Raw genomic sequence first — 22,605 nt, forward strand, 5'->3', positions numbered from 1 at the left:
ATTTTAATATTTATTATTTATTGAGATTTGTTTTCAACAGATTCAACTACAAAACTTAATATCATATTAATAAAAACTTCTTAAAACGTTTCTAAACTACAACAATCAACTTACTTATCTACTGCAGTACGAATAATATAAAAAATCCGTGAAACGGTTTTATAATTCGATTCATGCCATATGTATATATTTAACAACAATATTGTTTAACAACATTAGTTGGTACCTATCAAATTTCAGGTGAAGCAAAAAATAGTAACAAATGCGTTTCAAACTTTACAAATATTTCTAATTTTTTCATAAAGTAATTTTAGTTAGCAAAGAAAGACATTATTTGACTACAGCATCACGCTTAGCGTTTATTGAGATTGCGACTGCAGGGACCTCCATCCCGAGTGAGCATCACTTTTCAAAATGAAAGCTAAGTAAATAAAAATAGAATGCCGCCGACCCAAGTCTGCGTCACTGATGAATGATTGTTAAAGAATAATCCGGGAAAGGCGGGGCCAGACGGAAGATTGGGTTAAAATAAATATCTTGCCTGCGAAATCTGCGTCGATGAAATAAAGTTTAGGTCCACGCAATAAGAGCGAAAAAGACGTCAATCGGCCACCTTGGCGAAAGATGTCGGGGAGATTTTTACACAGACGGGCAAAATTTACTGTCGACTTCAAAGACTCGAGACAAAAAATATGTTTTAATCGCCTGCACTTAAAAGCTTTATTTTTTTACAGTTCCAAGAGACCATAGCACCAATATCAAAAAGACAGTCGCACAGATAACGAAGTCATCTTATAAGGGTTTCGAGTTTTCCTTTTGAGTTACCTACAGAACCCTAAAAACCCTTAGATTCACGTTTTGTCGGCAATGGACCGTTAATCTCTTAGCATCCCTCCCCCTTTCCTCGTAGCTAGCTTAGCAGCATTACGGCGCCGGCAGTTCAATACGCGCGATGACGAGCGCGGAGAGCACAGTGCCGGCCGCGAGCTGAGTCACCGCGTCGGAAGCACCCGGCAGCTCCAGCAGCGCGCACGCGCCGCACGCGCTCAGCAGACGGCTGCTGCACTGTTAGGGCACATACAACTCGTTAATAATAGGAATTTAGAGGACGCGTTTGTAGCGACACCCCTGCTAGAAATGCATGTCAGCGTTTTGGCCGATTAGAGCGAGAGCCGGGACGGAAGTGGCAGTTGGTCCTTGGACATTTTGCATCGACTCTCGCCTGGTTAGCTTCTGTTATTAAGAAGGTATAATCTGATAAACTTTTGTGTGAACTGTAATCTATGGCGTGTATAATTGAAAAGCTCACTCTCTTCAGTATTTATCTCCCACTAAAGACCACGCGTTAATACAAACACAGGTAGTTCAACATTTCTGTTTGGACTTTCAAAGATATGGGGCAATCTACAGCTCAATGAAGCATACATTATGAGCGTCTCTTAGAGTAGCAATGCGCACAGCTCCTATTGTTTCTCTCAGAGCAAAACTTACGACCTGCGGTTTTCAAAATATTAATTAACCTCTTCACTGCCCCAGTCATCTAGTCGTGACAGCCAATGAAATACCTCACACGCCACGGTCATCTATACATGACCAACATTCAACTCGAAATAATTCCTTCTGGAATGGAATTAAAAATCAAGTTGATTGTTGCTGTTTTTTCTGTGGCGTACAGAGCACGTCACTTCGTTTGTTTAGTAGCGGTGAAGAGGTTAAGGGGCACACTGCACACACCTGGCTGCCTATGAGCGCGGCGGTGGGCAGGTCGCCGCCGGCGGGCAGCCCGAGCGTGGCGCGCCCGTACTGGGGCGCGGGTCGGGGCACACTACACACACCACACACCTGGCTGCCTATGAGCGCGGCGGTGGGCAGGTCGCCGCCGGCGGGCAGCCCGAGCGTGGCGCGCCCGTACTGGGGGCGCGGGTCGGGGCACACTACACACACCACACACCTGGCTGCCTATGAGCGCGGCGGTGGGCAGGTCGCCGCCGGCGGGCAGCCCGAGCGTGGCGCGCCCGTACTGGGGCGCGGGTCGGGGCACACTACACACACCACACACCTGGCTGCCTATGAGCGCGGCGGTGGGCAGGTCGCCGCCGGCGGGCAGCCCGAGCGTGGCGCGCCCGTACTGGGGGCGCGGGTCGGGGCACACTACACACACCACACACCTGGCTGCCTATGAGCGCGGCGGTGGGCAGGTCGCCGCCGGCGGGCAGCCCGAGCGTGGCGCGCCCGTACTGGGGGCGCGGATCGGGGCACACTACACACACCACTCACCTGGCTGCCTATGAGCGCGGCGGTGGGCAGGTCGCCGCCGGCGGGCAGCCCGAGCGTGGCGCGCCCGTACTGGGGGCGCGGGTCGGGGCACACTACACACACCACACACCTGGCTGCCTATGAGCGCGGCGGTGGGCAGGTCGCCGCCGGCGGGCAGCCCGAGCGTGGCGCGCCCGTACTGGGGGCGCGGGTCGGGGCACACTACACACACCACACACCTGGCTGCCTATGAGCGCGGCGGTGGGCAGGTCGCCGCCGGCGGGCAGCCCGAGCGTGGCGCGCCCGTACTGGGGGCGCGGGTCGGGGCACACTACACACACCACACACCTGGCTGCCTATGAGCGCGGCGGTGGGCAGGTCGCCGCCGGCGGGCAGCCCGAGCGTGGCGCGCCCGTACTGGGGCGCGGGTCGGGGCACACTACACACACCACACACCTGGCTGCCTATGAGCGCGGCGGTGGGCAGGTCGCCGCCGGCGGGCAGCCCGAGCGTGGCGCGCCCGTACTGGGGGCGCGGGTCGGGGCACACTACACACACCACACACCTGGCTGCCTATGAGCGCGGCGGTGGGCAGGTCGCCGCCGGCGGGCAGCCCGAGCGTGGCGCGCCCGTACTGGGGGCGCGGGTCGGGGCACACTACACACACCACACACCTGGCTGCCTATGAGCGCGGCGGTGGGCAGGTCGCCGCCGGCGGGCAGCCCGAGCGTGGCGCGCCCGTACTGGGGCGCGGGTCGGGGCACACTACACACACCACACACCTGGCTGCCTATGAGCGCGGCGGTGGGCAGGTCGCCGCCGGCGGGCAGCCCGAGCGTGGCGCGCCCGTACTGGGGGCGCGGGTCGGGGCACACTACACACACCACACACCTGGCTGCCTATGAGCGCGGCGGTGGGCAGGTCGCCGCCGGCGGGCAGCCCGAGCGTGGCGCGCCCGTACTGGGGGCGCGGGTCGGGGCACACTACACACACCACACACCTGGCTGCCTATGAGCGCGGCGGTGGGCAGGTCGCCGCCGGCGGGCAGCCCGAGCGTGGCGCGCCCGTACTGGGGGCGCGGGTCGGGGCACACTACACACACCACACACCTGGCTGCCTATGAGCGCGGCGGTGGGCAGGTCGCCGCCGGCGGGCAGCCCGAGCGTGGCGCGCCCGTACTGGGGGCGCGGGTCGGGGCACACTACACACACCACACACCTGGCTGCCTATGAGCGCGGCGGTGGGCAGGTCGCCGCCGGCGGGCAGCCCGAGCGTGGCGCGCCCGTACTGGGGGCGCGGGTCGGGGCACACTACACACACCACACACCTGGCTGCCTATGAGCGCGGCGGTGGGCAGGTCGCCGCCGGCGGGCAGCCCGAGCGTGGCGCGCCCGTACTGGGGGCGCGGGTCGGGGCACACTACACACACCACACACCTGGCTGCCTATGAGCGCGGCGGTGGGCAGGTCGCCGCCGGCGGGCAGCCCGAGCGTGGCGCGCCCGTACTGGGGGCGCGGGTCGGGGCACACTACACACACCACACACCTGGCTGCCTATGAGCGCGGCGGTGGGCAGGTCGCCGCCGGCGGGCAGCCCGAGCGTGGCGCGCCCGTACTGGGGGCGCGGGTCGGGGCACACTACACACACCACACACCTGGCTGCCTATGAGCGCGGCGGTGGGCAGGTCGCCGCCGGCGGGCAGCCCGAGCGTGGCGCGCCCGTACTGGGGCGCGGGTCGGGGCACACTACACACACCACACACCTGGCTGCCTATGAGCGCGGCGGTGGGCAGGTCGCCGCCGGCGGGCAGCCCGAGCGTGGCGCGCCCGTACTGGGGGCGCGGGTCGGGGCACACTACACACACCACACACCTGGCTGCCTATGAGCGCGGCGGTGGGCAGGTCGCCGCCGGCGGGCAGCCCGAGCGTGGCGCGCCCGTACTGGGGGCGCGGGTCGGGGCACACTACACACACCACACACCTGGCTGCCTATGAGCGCGGCGGTGGGCAGGTCGCCGCCGGCGGGCAGCCCGAGCGTGGCGCGCCCGTACTGGGGGCGCGGGTCGGGGCACACTACACACACCACACACCTGGCTGCCTATGAGCGCGGCGGTGGGCAGGTCGCCGCCGGCGGGCAGCCCGAGCGTGGCGCGCCCGTACTGGGGGCGCGGGTCGGGGCACACTACACACACCACTCACCTGGCTGCCTATGAGCGCGGCGGTGGGCAGGTCGCCGCCGGCGGGCAGCCCGAGCGTGGCGCGCCCGTACTGGGGGCGCGGGTCGGGGCACACTACACACACCACACACCTGGCTGCCTATGAGCGCGGCGGTGGGCAGGTCGCCGCCGGCGGGCAGCCCGAGCGTGGCGCGCCCGTACTGGGGGCGCGGGTCGGGGCACACTACACACACCACACACCTGGCTGCCTATGAGCGCGGCGGTGGGCAGGTCGCCGCCGGCGGGCAGCCCGAGCGTGGCGCGCCCGTACTGGGGGCGCGGGTCGGGGCACACTACACACACCACACACCTGGCTGCCTATGAGCGCGGCGGTGGGCAGGTCGCCGCCGGCGGGCAGCCCGAGCGTGGCGCGCCCGTACTGGGGGCGCGGGTCGGGGCACACTACACACACCACACACCTGGCTGCCTATGAGCGCGGCGGTGGGCAGGTCGCCGCCGGCGGGCAGCCCGAGCGTGGCGCGCCCGTACTGGGGGCGCGGGTCGGGGCACACTACACACACCACACACCTGGCTGCCTATGAGCGCGGCGGTGGGCAGGTCGCCGCCGGCGGGCAGCCCGAGCGTGGCGCGCCCGTACTGGGGGCGCGGGTCGGGGCACACTACACACACCACACACCTGGCTGCCTATGAGCGCGGCGGTGGGCAGGTCGCCGCCGGCGGGCAGCCCGAGCGTGGCGCGCCCGTACTGGGGGCGCGGGTCGGGGCACACTACACACACCACACACCTGGCTGCCTATGAGCGCGGCGGTGGGCAGGTCGCCGCCGGCGGGCAGCCCGAGCGTGGCGCGCCCGTACTGGGGCGCGGGTCGGGGCACACTACACACACCACACACCTGGCTGCCTATGAGCGCGGCGGTGGGCAGGTCGCCGCCGGCGGGCAGCCCGAGCGTGGCGCGCCCGTACTGGGGCGCGGGTCGGGGCACACTACACACACCACACACCTGGCTGCCTATGAGCGCGGCGGTGGGCAGGTCGCCGCCGGCGGGCAGCCCGAGCGTGGCGCGCCCGTACTGGGGGCGCGGGTCGGGGCACACTACACACACCACACACCTGGCTGCCTATGAGCGCGGCGGTGGGCAGGTCGCCGCCGGCGGGCAGCCCGAGCGTGGCGCGCCCGTACTGGGGGCGCGGGTCGGGGCACACTACACACACCACACACCTGGCTGCCTATGAGCGCGGCGGTGGGCAGGTCGCCGCCGGCGGGCAGCCCGAGCGTGGCGCGCCCGTACTGGGGGCGCGGGTCGGGGCACACTACACACACCACTCACCTGGCTGCCTATGAGCGCGGCGGTGGGCAGGTCGCCGCCGGCGGGCAGCCCGAGCGTGGCGCGCCCGTACTGGGGGCGCGGGTCGGGGCACACTACACACACCACACACCTGGCTGCCTATGAGCGCGGCGGTGGGCAGGTCGCCGCCGGCGGGCAGCCCGAGCGTGGCGCGCCCGTACTGGGGGCGCGGATCGGGGCACACTACACACACAACTCACCTGGCTGCCTATGAGCGCGGCGGTGGGCAGGTCGCCGCCGGCGGGCAGCCCGAGCGTGGCGCGCCCGTACTGGGGGCGCGGGTCGGGGCACACTACACACACCACACACCTGGCTGCCTATGAGCGCGGCGGTGGGCAGGTCGCCGCCGGCGGGCAGCCCGAGCGTGGCGCGCCCGTACTCGGGGCGCGGGTCGGGGCACACTACACACACCACACACCTGGCTGCCTATGAGCGCGGCGGTGGGCAGGTCGCCGCCGGCGGGCAGCCCGAGCGTGGCGCGCCCGTACTGGGGGCGCGGGTCGGGGCACACTACACACACCACACACCTGGCTGCCTATGAGCGCGGCGGTGGGCAGGTCGCCGCCGGCGGGCAGCCCGAGCGTGGCGCGCCCGTACTGGGGGCGCGGGTCGGGGCACACTACACACACCACACACCTGGCTGCCTATGAGCGCGGCGGTGGGCAGGTCGCCGCCGGCGGGCAGCCCGAGCGTGGCGCGCCCGTACTCGGGGCGCGGGTCGGGGCACACTACACACACCACTCACCTGGCTGCCTATGAGCGCGGCGGTGGGCAGGTCGCCGCCGGCGGGCAGCCCGAGCGTGGCGCGCCCGTACTGGGGGCGCGGGTCGGGGCACACTACACACACCACTCACCTGGCTGCCTATGAGCGCGGCGGTGGGCAGGTCGCCGCCGGCGGGCAGCCCGAGCGTGGCGCGCCCGTACTGGGGGCGCGGGTCGGGGCACACTACACACACCACACACCTGGCTGCCTATGAGCGCGGCGGTGGGCAGGTCGCCGCCGGCGGGCAGCCCGAGCGTGGCGCGCCCGTACTGGGGGCGCGGGTCGGGGCACACTACACACACCACACACCTGGCTGCCTATGAGCGCGGCGGTGGGCAGGTCGCCGCCGGCGGGCAGCCCGAGCGTGGCGCGCCCGTACTGGGGGCGCGGGTCGGGGCACACTACACACACCACACACCTGGCTGCCTATGAGCGCGGCGGTGGGCAGGTCGCCGCCGGCGGGCAGCCCGAGCGTGGCGCGCCCGTACTCGGGACGCGGGTCGAGGCGCACGGCGTGCGCGAGCCGCACGCGCAGACGCGGCCACTCCGCCGCGCGCCCGCTGCATACTTTCAGCGCACGGATCACGAACAGTAGACAGCACACGTACGCTGACACTGGGTTGCCTGAACACATATTTTTTACTTAATTAAAAAGGCAATTAAATTAAGACGCAATGTGCTAGGCCCGCCTCAAAGTGAGACATGCCTCGGAGGTCCGATGGGTGCGCGTAGCGTAGAACCTGTAATGAGGGCTATCGCGTATGAATTCACCACTAGAGGCGCTAGTGTAGCGTGAGGTCTCCGAAATGTCAAATCTCATAGTTTTTGGGTGAGCTAAGCGGGTTTATTTATAATTAGAATAATTTTGTGAATATTTTGCAATATCTGAAATTAATTATGGCAAATATGCGTTCCGGGCCAATGAATGTCTGTGTTTTGAGACAGTTTTGTCTTTCGGAAACCTTTGTCCTCCCTTTTTTCCGAACAAAACGGGGACTATGCAACACTGTGGCATGCTCGATATTATTTTTATGGTACGGTTTTAAGTTGTATTAAATATGATTTAAACTTTGTTTTCACGCCCATAATAACAGACTTTGAAAGCCATACTTAAAAACCTCACGCAACAGTGCGCCATCTAGTGAGACAAAAAACGATAGCCCTCATTGTAGCGTTATTTTGGGGAGGCCTACGAGTAAGTAACAGTAGGTATACTGCTTTCAGCTGACAAAATAAAAGCGAAAATATTTTTTGTTGTCATTCATTGTATGTAGATGATTCAAAAGACACACGTTTCGAAGTCAAGCTGCGATTTTCTCCCTACTACAACTGTTATTTAGTTCGCCGCAAATATTTGTAATGTAAGAACGCTTACCAGGTAGCGCGAAGATGTACTTGGTGCGTCCGTTGAGTTGGCAGGTGGCGAACGTGCTGGGCTTGCCCGGCTTCATGCGCACGCGCCCGAAGTGCAGCGTTGCGCCGAAGTCCTGCAGAATACGACAAAACATGATTATACTTGGGGCTTGGTCGGACAATTTCTGTACCAAGGCCGAACTACTCAAGCTACGCGCGTCTGGAAATGCCACTTGGTTTGACCTAATTCAACCGAATAGCCTCCTTTTTTTTTGAAGTCAATTAAAAAACCGACTAAACCATTGGTCAGTTAAAAGCTTGTACTATGCGGAGGCTCCTAAGGTTACCAGAACGTTTGATTTAAATTGTTTGTGCCTGGATTCGCTCAGAGGCGTATTAACTTTAGCCCCATTAAACGACGAAAAAGTATTTCATTTCAGAAAAAAAACCTTCGCCGCCCCTCGCAGCGTGCCGCCCCGGGCCATGGTCCCCTTGGCTTTATAGGGTAAATACACCCTGGATTCACTGGTCATGGTACCTTGAGCAGCACCGGCTTGAGCAAGTCCCGCTCGCCCATGGACACGCCGCCGGAGCAGACGACTACGTCGGCCCGCGTCATGGCTGCCGCGAGCGCCGCGCCCAGCGCCGCCGGCTCGTCGCGCGCGATGCCGCAGTCTATGCTCGAGTAGCCGTGCTCCCTGCATGAGAACCACAGCTTAGCAATCGTGGGCTCATTGGCATGCAGTCAATTCCAGGGTAGGCAGTTGGTGTTTGCCCCGCAGCGCGCCACCCTGCCGCAACCTACTCAAAAACTCAATGCACGCCATAGGGTGAGGAAAGTTATGGGGACGCAGACGGAAGAACGGGTCAGGGTGCGTGTGATATTCTTTTCATGGATAACATATGTTTGATCAGCGTCACAAACCAAAGAGTTAGGTACATAGTGGATACATATATTATGTGTACACCTACAAATGATGCGGCTTAACAATAAAGACGGTAACATGCAGAAACAAGCGGTTCATTTCTAAATCACCGTAAAATTTCAAGACAAAGTCATTTTATAGGTACATTTCAATAACGATACCTATGGATGAAAGACAGATGCATATATATAGAGGACGTCGACAAGTATTTTGAAAACGAAAAGGTTATTGCAGCATGTAAAATCCGTGAGCTCTTATAAAAACCTTCAGGTTTCGGGGGAAATCGGAAGGATTCGTGTTTTAGAAAATGACAATTGTCTTTTTGACTTAGTAGCAACACTCGTTGTGTTTTCATTGATTTATATAGAGTAGTTAAAAGCACCACTCATTTATTTATTTTATTTTTCGTAAATTGATTTCCATGGGGTGTCAACTTAAGCAGGGTATTTCTATAAATAGCCAATAACGGGAAATTGTTTATAAAAAGATGATTGTTTAAAAGAAGCTGAAATTTTCAAGAAATGTGTTGATTGTAAATATTTTAATGAGGTCCAATACCGAGTTATTGAAGCATCAAGGATTTCGAAAAGTACATTAAAAAGTATTAAACGAAGCAGACCAAAAAAATATTTTGATATACCCAAGAGAAGTAGACACGGTATAACAGCTATATATACTTCCAAACAAAAGTAGTGTGTGAAGGCTATGAATAAATAATAAGTCAGGAAGCGTAACTCAGAACAAATTCCACACAAAAAGTGGCCATACCTAGAACCAAAACGACTTATGATTGAAATTCGAATCAATTTCGAGGTTGCAAATAGACGTGCTTAAGTACCCATTCGGGTAGTAAATAATAGCTCAATATTACATTGAAATTTGTTTCACCCTCGGTATAACAAAAATAACAAGTACACACTGAGCAGTAGTGAGTCCTTTTGGCAACACACTACAGCACAATGTCTCTAATTTTTCTCTCTTCTCCTATATATTTATGTTTTTACTGTGTTTTTGTTGTGATGTAGTGTGTTTTTGTTGTCAATAAATGTTGAGTTTGAGTTTGAGTTTCAGTAGGTACTTTCAAATAAAAGATAAGACGTGCAAAGACAGTATGATAATATCTATCGATCTATCGTATTTAAAAGTAAGTTCTCAACTCTGCGTGATAACATTTACATGTCTACTTAGCGGACGCTACCGTTTACTAGATAGATCCTACAGTACAGTCAAACCGATAACTGCCATAACTAAAGTATTTGCGAAATTAAGCACAAGAATTTAAAAGTCGTGTCAAAATAAGGCTGATGTGCGAGGAAAAATCCACCAATAGGCAGGCAGCGTTGAAAGAGGCTAGGATATCCAAGTATCTCGCTCAAGTGTGTCGCTTTTTAGCGATAAGACCGCCTATTGTCTACTCAACATATCTAGCGGGGCAGCATTAGCTGTATGCAAAGCTCCACAACTGTTGCCGTATTACGTCTCCAAAGCCGCCATGGATCATTTCACGCGGTGTGCAGCTCTGGAACTTGCGTCTGCAGGAGTCAGAGTGAACACTATCAATCCTGGTCCAGTGGACAACCAGTTTCGTGTCAACAATAGCCTCGAGGCTTCAGACAAAGTGAAAAAGGCGATAGTTGACAGCACGGCCCTTGGATTTATTGCGAAGAGCGAAGACCTTGCAGACCTGATCTTGTTCCTTGCCAGTGATAAGGCAAAGAGTGTTACTGGTTCTAATTATGTCATGGACAACGGCTGGCTTCTGAAGAACTGAACCAGGGAATCAGGTTGCTTGTTATGTAAACCAAAATAATTTTCTTTTTGTAAATAAATACAATCAAGTGTTGCGAGACAGATTCCTGGGAGCATTTCGAAGTTACAAGTCGGTATATCGATTCTACGATTTAAATCATCAACTTATCGCATAATTTATAATTTAAGACAAGACGATTTTTATATAATGTTATTAGTGAAAACAAACGAACAAAAATATGACTTGACGTTTGACATTGACGATGTTTTTAAATCACAAAAATCACAAGCCATGCAGCCTTTATCGCACTACATTATAATCCGTGAATCAATTTTCCGTACTTATTTGTTAATACGTTCATGTTATGTGATTTATTCCTAATTTCTGTCGGAAATCCAAAGAATTGTAATCATTTGTTCTTGTTCAGTCTACTGTTTTAATAGCAAAAGCATTTAAAAAAAGTTTTCAAAATTAATTATGTGATTTTTCTTCTGGCAATGGTTTCCGCTGTAGAGCCGGGGTACGATACTTCTTATTGTCATTTAAATAAATTAATCATCTAGATTAAGCTATTAATCAAAATTCCTTTAGTAAATAAAAAATGCCTAAATAAAGAACAAAATAAACGTAAAAGATGTTTTTTTAAATTACTTTCAAGCGCTCATGATTGTGTCAATAAATTAGTATGGAAATCGAGCCACCTTAACAAATAATGTTTTTAAAATACCTATCGACCACGCTACGGATACGGATATGGATGAGAAAAAATATATATTCATGGCGCAGATAAAAATGACTGACCTGAGAAGAACACTGAGCATGGTTCTGTTGGAGTCCCTGATGTGAGCGGGCCGTAGTTTTACCTCAGACGGCTCCTGAAGCTCGTTGCCAGTTGACAGTAACGCCACCTGTGACGTAAATTCTTTTTAAAAAATTTTTTCACTGTTTCAAATCTGCAATCAGCTGTTCTAGAAATAATCAGATGGTTGGATTCTAAATAGTTAGGGTAATTAAGTTGGGTAGTGTTCCACTGAACACCATCACCATTTTAGGCATATGGGCTTAGATTGAGTGGTTTTGGAGTTGTTCTTTGTATTTTCACAGTATTTGTTTACTTCTTTTTTTATAGTAGGTAGTTCAGTATGTTCAGTACTGTGTTGTTCTCTGAAGCCAAATTAATGATTTGGAATGTTTTCCATTTCTAATATTGTCGTCTTTAGTCGTCTTAGAAAGATCATTTCAAACACCTTGGATATAGTTGGAAGAAGACTTATCGGTCTGTGTGAGGTAAGCTCTGTAGGTGGTTTCCCAGGCTTAGGTAACATACAAATTTGTGAGACCTTCCACAATGCAGAGTAGTAATGGATTTTCAGGATGGCTTTGTTTCAACACAGGAGCATGCACAGGAATACGATAGTTTTTTTTTAAGGTGTTTCAATATTACCCCAGTACTTAATAAGGTCAAAACCGGGTGCCTTTTTCTTACCCAATTTTTAGAGTTCCGTGGTCAACTAGGAACCCTTATTTAATATCGTATACCTCGTTCGGCGTTACCAGTTTTGGAGGTAATGACAGCTGTTGGTCACTTGTTATGGTTTGGCGATGTTGATGCGTTCGGTGTGATAATCTGGCTCAGATGCATCGCAAATGTTTCTGCTTTTTCTTCCTCTTTTCTGGCCCATGTGCCTGCGTGTGTTTTAAAGGTGGAACAGTTTTTCAATAGAAACTGACAATCATGTAGACATTTCCAGCCTACCAATATGCACACCGGGTTGCCTAGGTCTTGGTGATGTGACTAGGTATTATTCTTTTTTGATTCCTTTTAGATTATAATAACATCAACATGGTCTAAGGGCCGCTGAAGATTTACCTTCACCCATCTGATAACCGGTTGAGTAATATTTTTTATTAAATAGTATTTATTTACAAACACGCCTATGATATCGAAAAATGTTCATGGCTATCTGGTCTCCGTGACTGATATGTATATTCATGCCAAATTACAGCTTTCTAGTACTAACGATCTCTGAGCTTAGCCGCGGACGGACAGACAGACAAACGGACAGAGATAGTGAAACTATAAGGGTTCCTAGTTCACGGAACCCTAAAAATGACGCGTAAAAGAGCCCATTGCGGCCTACTTACTGAATAAATGATTTGAATTTGAATGCCCAAATACCGGCATGACAATCGGAAGCCATATAATTACCGACATATTTTTCCCGTCCCGTTTGTGTCAGGTTGTGTTAGCATTATTACCACCACCAGCATAGTGATCAAATTAAGTTATTTTCTACTTGATTTCGTGTACACGTAAAATAATAATAATTATAATCGAAATTAAGTTTATTATCAGTATGTTTTATAACGCTGTCTCTGTCAGGCGCATGTAAAAGAGCATGCGCGCGCACTCGATTACATTCTACGGACATGTCGCGCGCTGCTGCTATGTTGTGTCCTGTTCTATCACGCGGACCTCGGACGCTCCACTTTCTCTTTCGCGCATGTTCATCATCATTATTATCATCATCAGCCGGAAGACGTCCACTGATAAACATGGCCTTTCCCTTAGAACACCACAATGAACGACAACTCGCCACTTGCATCCACCGGTTGCCCGCAACTCTCATATTAAACTGCGCATATTAACTGCTCCAATTCTAAAACTTTGAAGCCAGGCAATAATATGTCATGAGCGGTTTTTTGCAGGCAAGCCTATATGATTGATTTTGTAATTAAATTATCTTTCTCATGATACCAATTTTGACTGGTTATCAGATCGGTGTAGTTACCGATATTGACTCATCTGTTCATACCCGCTTGCCAGGTAGCCATGAACAAAAATAAGTAGGTAAGCCTACCAAGGCATATTCTCTGCATTAAAAACGATCAGTTGGAATAAAACAAATCCAGTTATCAAAAGAGTGAAGAAAGAGTGAAGAGTGAAAGGTAATCCAAAAAAAACCGGACTAAAATTAATTTAATTAAAAATAGCCATGAAAAATTTTCAATAGGCAAGCTATCATAGGCGTGTTTATGTTTATAAATAAATAATATTTCATAAAAAAATATGTCTCATCCGGTTATCAGGTGGGTGAAGGTCGATCTTCACGTCTCCCTACTAACAGGGGCATACCATAATCAACTGTGCCCACGTTTGGGTGTCTTAAATGTCTAGAAAAATGACAAATTCTATTGAAATGTAGTTTAAGTTAACATTTGCTGACCAGGCGCAGTGGCTAAATTTAAAATGATGATAAGCCAAGGCAAGCACGATATGATGTTGTGCGTCAAAATATTCCTAATAAAGAGTGCGATGTTATGCTTAATTATTTTATTCAACTTATCATCATCATCAACATCATCAGCCTATGTTCGTCCACTGCTGGTCATAAGGGCCTCTCCCATAAGAACGATCTTCGGCCACTCTCATCCAGCTCTTGCCAGCCGCCCTGCGAAGATCATCGCTCCACCGAGTTTGAGAACGTCCTACGCTACGTTTGCCGATCCGTGGTCTCCACTCAAGAACTCGTCTACCCCAACGGTTATCGGTTCTTCGGGTTATATGGCCGGCCCATTGCCACTTCAGCGTGCTAATGCGGTGGGCTATGTCGATAACTTTGGTTCTCTGTCAGATCACTTCGATTCAAGTTATGTTTAGGTCTAATGAAGTTACCTTAGGATATCCTTTGACGGTAATATTCTGGTACCCAGCGCCAGCTAATATACCAATGTGGCCCGCGTCGAGGACAGAACCTATCAAACAAATTAAACATCATTAAATTCTACAGAACAGAGGCCGTATTGACTAACGTTTCTGACGCTAGCGATCGCTTATCAAATGACAGATATCGCATACAAAAACTGTTATTCGATTGCGATCGCGAGCGTCAGAATCGTTAGCCAATACCTACGGCCTCGGGACCTCTTACTGTCATCAATGCATCATGTTTGCAACTGTCGACCATTGTACTAGCTGCTAAATAAAAATATCATACGAAATGAAATGTTATTTTAGTTATCCAGCTCTACTTTCCCATTAAAAGCATGAGTCTGATCTGCATCAAGAATATGAGCAAACAAAAAGATACGCCAATATATGGCTATCATTAACATACTCGTAGAAATACCTTTTTTCACGAGTTCAGCCCCCATCGGGATGTCGAAGCCTATTGGTCTCACGTCCTGACCAGGCTGCGGTGCCACTAAGATCTCAATTTCCAACTCCGTCTGACCGTCTTCTGACGCAGACACCAACTTTGTGTCTTCTACCTGAAAAAAAAGATGAAATGTTTCAAATTAACTGCCATTTATTGAAATTTAAACATGGGTGAACAAGAAGGTAATGTACTCATACAAAACATATTAGCACAAATAAGAATGGTTGCGTAAAACTTAAGATTTTAACAGACATAAAACTTAAATTAGCGTGAGCGGGACGGCAAGATACGAAGTTCGAATTTTGCACTTCGTAGTATAGGGCCTGGTGTCACGTGTCACACACCTGCACGACGCAGTCGGCGCCGCTGGGCAGCGCCGCGCCGGTGTTGACGCGCGCGCACGCGCCGGGCGTGAGGGGCGCGGTGGGCGCCTCCCCCGCCGTCAGAGCGGCCCGCACCGCCCGCACGCCGGCGCCGTCGCTGCTCAGGCACGCATATCCTAGCCAACAATACATTGTAGGTATTAATGGTTCATAGAAAACCATCATTTTGGGTCCCTAATTACGCCCGTAATTTACTTATTTTTAGGACTACATTATGAACTTGTTCCTTTAGCTACAAATAAGAAATTGAAATAAAAAGCCCATCATATTTAGTAAATTCATGTGTAAACTAGAACTGAAACAATACAAAATATTTCAAAACATTTACCATCTTTTACTGATGCAGGAAACGGAGGCATAGGTTCCTTAGTACACAGAGATTCAGCAACCACCCTGCCCAGAGCCTCCGTAATGGGTATAATCTCCAAATACTCCTCCCATTGTTGCATCACTTTATCAACTGTCCTAAAAGCTTCATCCATCTCCAACATTGGGAAAGGGGACTCTCTAGGCCTGAACGCTACTTTGGTCATATCTACATTGCTAGGACCATGATGCTGGCAAGTTTGGAACATCATTGAGTCATGCATAGTTCTCACTGCATTCAATTCATTGTTTATCAGAGCTAGAGCATGAGTTAAAACAGGCTTGACTACTTCAAAACATTCAATAACCGCTTTCTTACTGCCTGGGAAGTTAATAATTAAGGTTTTATCTCTTATTCCTGCTACGGCTCTAGACAGCATAGCCATTGGAGTTTTTTCTAAGCTCGCCATTGTCAGAGCTACTGTAATAGCTGGAGCTTCTCGATGGATAACTGCTCTCGTTGCTTCCGGAGTCACATCCCTGGAACTGAACCCAGTGCCTCCCGTTGATAGAATGAGATTGACATTGGCCTCGTCACAGAAGTATTTAAGCTCCTTCTCAATGATTTCTCGCTCATCTGGTATGATGATTTTGTGCAGGTTGGCATTAGGAAACAATTCTCTTGCAAAACGGGCCAGTGTAGGCCCAGATGTATCTTTCGAATTGTCTTTGAAACATGAGTCACTGATGGTTAAAACTGCAACAGCTTTCACCATTTTTATCACTTTGGTAATCTATAATTGTAAAGAAAAAAAATTGAGCCTATTTATAAATGTGATCGAAGAAACTGCAAGAAAAAACATAAATTGTACTTTATTATATTTATCATCATACGTAAGTTGAAATTAAATGTAGATTATAAAAGAAGGTCACTTAAATTCAGTCTCTTAATACTATTAATAGCTATTAGCATGTTATCTACACATTAAACTATATTATATCGCCGGCTAACAAGCAAAACTCACTAAAATTTCTGTCGCTGCTCTTCAAAAAGTTGTATCTAGTTAATAATTTCAGACTGAGATACCAGCTTTGTTGTATGTATTTGGTACTTAATGACTTTTGCTAGTCACCCGACGATATTGTAGTTTGCAAACTAGTTGGGGATAGATTTTAATAAAACTTTGGACTATTCAGTAGTTTAAGAAACTAGAGAACCATCTCATTTTCTTGGTGTAAGTGTAAGAAAGGGTAGTTGCTACTTGCAAAATTCACAAACAAATCTTAAATTAATAGAATGTTAATAGATCAAGTATTAATAAAAATATCGAATGTACACCTTCGATCTTGAAGTAAAACTTTAGGAACGATACAAGAAAGTTGTCCAAGGCCACTTAATTGTTATCTATATCATTAATATACAATACAAACACAATTTGCAACGAATCGTTACTTACGTTACGCACCGATGGCCGATCTAATGATAACAGTTAAAGTACTTGAAATACGTAATAGTTAATGCGTTATTGCGGATTGTGAATGACTTTACTGCGTAAAGATTAATGCAATTACATCACAGTATTATCACAACACGAAACAAATAAAGATAAGGATTATTTAGATTAAAATCAAACACTGCCGCGTAACCTTGAGTACACAATCCGGCAAGCAAGATATCATATGTGATGTGACACTGACAGCTGTCATTTATAAATTTCTTGTCAGCATGTTCAAGTTAAGTTTATAAACGTTCAAGCTTGCAGTAGGTAATTATATCAGTGTTTGGACCCCTTCCCTAGCGTGCACCGGTCATCAAGTTTTTGTAATTATTAAACAAAAAGCATATTTCTTGATGTTACTGTCCAAATAGTTGGCATCTTTAATCTTATGTCATATCATTAGTAATAGAGATAACAGCAGGGTAGGGTGTCGTCAATTCAAAAAAAAAACAAAAATTCAAAATTATTTACTAAGGTTGAAAAAAGTACAATGTTTTACAATGGTTGGCACCTCTTTTTATGTATAAAATACCTGTACTAAGAGGCACCTTCTGTAGTAAAAGGTAAATTACAATTTGTACTGATTAATATTATTATGTATTATTTATTTAATTACATACATTTAATTTTATTTTTATACTTTCCTAAGAACCAAATCAAATTAATGACATGCATATTTCAATGTCTTAAGGCTCCTTTATCTACGAGGTCAGGTCATGGGCACTTGTTTGAGCAAAGAGTAATGTAATGCAGATGAATAAGTTTTTCGTTAAAATTACATTTTTAATAGAATCTCTTTTTTGCTGACTGCATTTTTTGTTGACTGTACTTACATTCTCATCTCAACTACATTTCCGCACCAAATAGCAAGTCGATGCCATTAATTAACCGCTGAGGAGTTCCGTCCTGCGGAGACGATCCTCGCCGGACGACTAGGTTGTTACTGCTAGATTATTATATTTGTACCATTATCATTACCATTACATCAGTATATCAAATTTTAAGTCAATTTGACCACTGGAAGTGGGTCGAAATTCGGTTGCAAGATTTTACCCGAGTTAAATATAAAAGCTTGTAAAAAGGCTGTAGGTAGGAAGTTTAAGGTATCGTTTTACATGTGCTCACGTAGATACAGTTAATAAACCAACAGGTAGCAATCAAAATTTAAAAATAATAAAAAAAGTATATTTCAACTCCAAACATGATTAAATAACTAAAAGCACTAAGAACCAGAAGGCAGAAAGAGCCGTGGTGGCCGAGTGGTTTGGCCTATGCCCTCTCAAGCAGAGAATCGTGGGCCCAAACCCTGGCTCACAGCTCTGAGATTTTCGAAATTCATGCGCAGTTGAGTTTCCGACTACTAAGAGTTTGTGCTTGGCCCGGGTAACTCCGACCGTTAAGCGACGTTTGTCGTTTAGTACTTCTCCTTCCTGAAAATAACAAGTTAGAATTATTAAAGAAGAACCAAACGCACACAGGCACATGCGATGTTCGATTACATTGTGATTTTTTCACCAGAAACACCAGAAACATATTTCTTTGCACTAGTTTCCTTTCTATTGTACACATTGTTGTAGAGGCTGGAAAGTAAGAAATAGATGAATTCGCATAAGCATAACCTTATACGGCATTTCAACATGACGTACTAAGATAACGGTACAAATATTTACTAGGTGTCCTGAAAACATGTGAAATAATACAGAAAATTGCGCAATATTTTAATGAAATTATTGACAGATTCAAATAATAATGAGTTATTGATCAAAACATTGGGGTAAGTATTACAATTTCGTCATCGGGATATTCCCAAATTAAACAAAACGTGTAAATATTTGATGTGACGTAATATTAAAGATGAACAATACTTTACAGTAAACGTAAACAGTAAAGTAGTAGTAGTAGTTGTATTGCGTGTTAGGTTTATTAACCGACTTTAAAAAATGAAGAGGTTATTGGTTCGGTTGTATTTTTTTATGTTTGTTGCCTCAGAACTCCGTCATTTATGAACCGATTTGAATTTTTTTATAAACACCAAATCAGGATCTGAACTTATAACTTTTCAAATATTGCAGGGACACCTATGTATGGTAATCCGACCGACACATATGGTATTTAGTAGTAACTCGTATAGGTATATCTTAAAAATCATCATTTGGTGAAGTGGAACTGATGATGAAGACCACAGTTGACCACCGGAGCTACTCCTCAATAATGAACGTTCTGCATCGGAAAAGCAATCTTTCGTGAAAGGTGACGAGCAGTTGACATTATTGTATCTTAGATTATTTTTTTGTGTTAAAAATAAAGTTGTGTTAAATACTTGTGATGTATACATACCACATACATACCATTTAATAATATTGTAAATCTGTTTAAAAAAATATACCTCGTTGAGTTTCTTGCCGGATTCTTCTCAACAGAGGTTTTTCCGAACCGGTGGTAGATTTTTTTTTGACATTCATAAGTGCTTGTTATAGCCTAAATTGAAAAAAGATATTTTGTCTTTGACTTTGATTTACACTAAAAAAGCGTGAAAACAAAATATAAAAAAATTATTCACCAACGACAAGAAACCATGAAAATAATTTTATACCAGTTTGAAGTAATTGAAGCTTATCGTTGCATTTTATTGTGAAACGAATCATAACGAGCGTTTGCGTTGGGGTAAATAAAAACAAAATGAAGTGAGTCACCAGGACTGCGTTGGACACTGCATAACATTACATTTGTGTTATGAAATGTTATAAAATTATGTAGGTAAAAAGAGATAATCGTTACCGCACCATCAATTTCATCATAACTGTACTTTCTTATTATTATTGTACTATCTAATTTCTTTGCAGAAATCAGTATAAAAGTATGAATATTTACCGTAGCATCGCACTCTACTAAACAGTCTGTACGCAAAGTTCACTTGTAAGAAAACATGAGTTTTAATCATCCCAGCCTATATACGTCCCACTGCAGGGCACAGGCCTCCCCTCAGAATGAGAGGGCTTGGGCCATAGTTCCCACGCGGGCCCAGTGCGGATTGGGAACTTCACACACACCATTGAATTGCTTCGCAGGTTTGTGCAGGTTTCCTCACGATGTTTTCCTTCACCGCAAAGCTCGTGGTAAATTTCAAATTTAATTCCGCACATGAATTTCGAAAAACTCAGAGGTGCGAGCCGGGGTTTGAACCCACGACCCTCTGCTTGAGAGGCGCTGGGTCAAACCACTAGGCCACCACGGCTTGAGTTTTAATACCAAGGTAGAAATCGTGACGGGCGCCAGCGCTGGTCACCAAGGAGGGCGCGGACGCAGGACAATCTCACCGCCGTCGCCCAGCAGGCGGAGGCGCTCGGCAGGAAGGCTCTTGTCATCAGAGCCGACCTGTCCAAGGAGGACGAAGTCGCCACATAGTCCCTTTGAACATTTCGGCAAACTAGATTATACTCATCAATAATGCTGGCATAAACGTCGAGGGGTCTCTGCTTGCGATGGCGAGCATCACAAGCGTACGACAAAGTAATGCAAACAAATTTGCGAGCAATAGTCCAGCTGACAATGTTGGCGGCGCCAAAAAAGCCAAAAGCCGTGGTGGCCTAGTGGTTTGACCTATCGCCTCTCAAGCAGAGGGTCGTGGGGTTCAAACTCCGGCTCGCACCTCTTGAGTTTTTCAAAATTCATGTGCAGAATTACATTTGAAATTTACCACGAGCAAATATAGGAAAACATCGTGAGGAAACCTGCACTAACCTGCGAAGCAATTCAATGGTGCGTGTGAAGTTCCCAATCCGCACCGGGCCCGCGTGGGAACTATGGCCCGAGCCCTCTTGTTCTGAGAGGAGGCCTGTCTGGGCACAGGCCTCCAGGCAGAGTTTAATAATTAAACTCTACAAAACATTTCAACAAATTTAGTAATTAGACTTTAATTACTAATGCATCTGGTAACATTCCTGTTTGATTATTCGTAACTAACTTGTTTGGTTAATGGTTATTAAACTATTTACTACGAACAAATAATAAGACTTATTATTTGTTCGCTTTTTATTTGTTCGTAGACTATTCAATTAAAAATAGATAAACATTTATGTTAAGTGTTTCTGGGAAATTACATACGTTTTTACAATAAAATTCCAAAAATATTATAAATTAAACAGATACAAAATTCAGATCTATTGTCAAGAAGACATTAATATCTAAGGCGTATTATAAAGTTAATGATTATATCATGGACAGGGATATTTGGAAATAATTCCGATCCGCATTAGCGATCCCTTCAAATAGCGAACCTACTGTGTTAAAAATAAAGTTGTGTTGTGTTGTGTGCTCGTTTGCCATCCAGTCGAAAAAAAAAAAAAAAAACTTGTGATGTATAGGATATCATTTAATAATATTGTAAATCTGATTAAAAAAATATACCTCGTTGAGTTTCTTGCCGGATTCTTCTCAACACCGGTTTTTACGAACCGTTGGTAGTTTTTTTTTGACATTCATAAGTGCTTGTTTTTAGCCTAAATTGAATAAATATATTTTGACTTTGACTTTGACTTAAATACACAACTGATTTTTACAAACCAAAAAGAAGGGTCCACTATAGGGTTCATGAAATGAAACTCCGTCCAGTTGACATTCTGTTGATAAGTATATTCAACTAAAACAAACTTCTTCTTTCTATAGTTTCTGAGGTAAGCGCGATCTGACTCGATCTTACTTAGTGACATCTAAACTCAGTCTTTGTCGGATCCTAAATGATTGCTCCTCTCATCCACTCAAAGGTTGACTGGTAGAGATCCCTTGAAGGGATAAGTCCGCCTTTGTACAAGTATCTCAAAGTTTGACAATTGTATTTTATTTCTTTTCTTTTCGAGGGGAATTTATTTATAAACAAACAAATAATATATATAATAATTAACAGAAATAACGTACAAACATCGGATTTAATATTAACTAATTTACTACGTAAGCATGCACCTACCTACCTACTTATGCATATGGAAATGCTACTAAACGTGGTTTTAATAACAAACTGGTTTGTTATTGCCTAAATGTTATTAACTAAATGTTTTGTAAAACGTTAAGATAATTTAGTAAGACTAGTAATGTTTCCGGTTTTGTTACTCATCATTAGGAATGGGCCGAATATTCGTATTTGGACGAATATTCGGCTAAATCACCGAATGTTCCGCAAAGTGGTACTCTTCTTTTTACTGGATGAGATAAGTGTTAAATGTGTTATTTTTATGAGGTATTTTATGAGACTTCCAATAACACCAGATAAAAAATATGGTAAGCGCAGCGTAGGACGTCCACCAACAAGATGGACGGATGACCTGGTTAATGCTGCGGGTTACGCCAAAATGGTATGGGTAATGTCAGAATTACGCATTTGAAATCAATAATTTGGAACATTAAGCCCGTTTAAATTCCATATTATTATACTCCTTCACCGGATAAAAGCATTGCTCCTGCAAGTGCTCCTCAAAAGTTTACGCTTAAATTCAAATGAACTATAGTTCGTTACGACATGTTAACTAGTTTTTTAATAAAAATCGAAACACAAACACGACGATATCGATAGTGAAAATCCCCATAATTCAGTGCGTTTTGTAATGTGGATCCACCAATCACAGCGCCTGAATCATCGGAGAATATCCAATAACGGGCGGGCTCTACTCCGGCCGCTCAGATATAAATATACA

General features: G+C 47.7%; 1 protein-coding gene across 3 annotated transcripts; it reads right to left on the reverse strand.

Moving 5' to 3' along the window:
- On the reverse strand, window positions 1-17,103 carry cin (Molybdenum cofactor synthesis protein cinnamon). 3 transcript variants are annotated; one of them, XM_074092255.1, is made up of 10 exons: window positions 16,877-17,103; window positions 15,442-16,213; window positions 15,075-15,229; window positions 14,701-14,842; window positions 14,247-14,326; window positions 11,372-11,478; window positions 8,433-8,592; window positions 7,917-8,028; window positions 6,960-7,165; window positions 1-1,065 (listed from the first exon to the last, which is right to left on the reverse strand). In XM_074092255.1, the coding sequence occupies exons 2-10, from the start codon at window positions 16,193-16,195 to the stop codon at window positions 925-927; spliced, it is 1,857 nt and encodes a 618-aa protein (XP_073948356.1). In that variant the 5' UTR covers window positions 16,196-16,213; window positions 16,877-17,103; the 3' UTR covers window positions 1-924. The 3 variants fall into 3 exon arrangements, with proteins under 3 accessions (XP_073948356.1, XP_073948354.1, XP_073948355.1); XM_074092253.1 differs by lacking the exon at window positions 1-1,065 and having other exon boundaries at window positions 6,824-7,165; window positions 15,442-16,266; XM_074092254.1 differs by lacking the exon at window positions 1-1,065 and having other exon boundaries at window positions 6,824-7,165; window positions 16,873-17,103.
- Between the last annotated feature and the right edge of the window lie 5,502 nt (window positions 17,104-22,605).

The sequence above is a fragment of the Choristoneura fumiferana genome, chromosome 9 (genome assembly GCF_025370935.1).
Source record: "Choristoneura fumiferana chromosome 9, NRCan_CFum_1, whole genome shotgun sequence".
Classification (NCBI taxonomy): Eukaryota; Metazoa; Arthropoda; class Insecta; order Lepidoptera; family Tortricidae; genus Choristoneura; species Choristoneura fumiferana.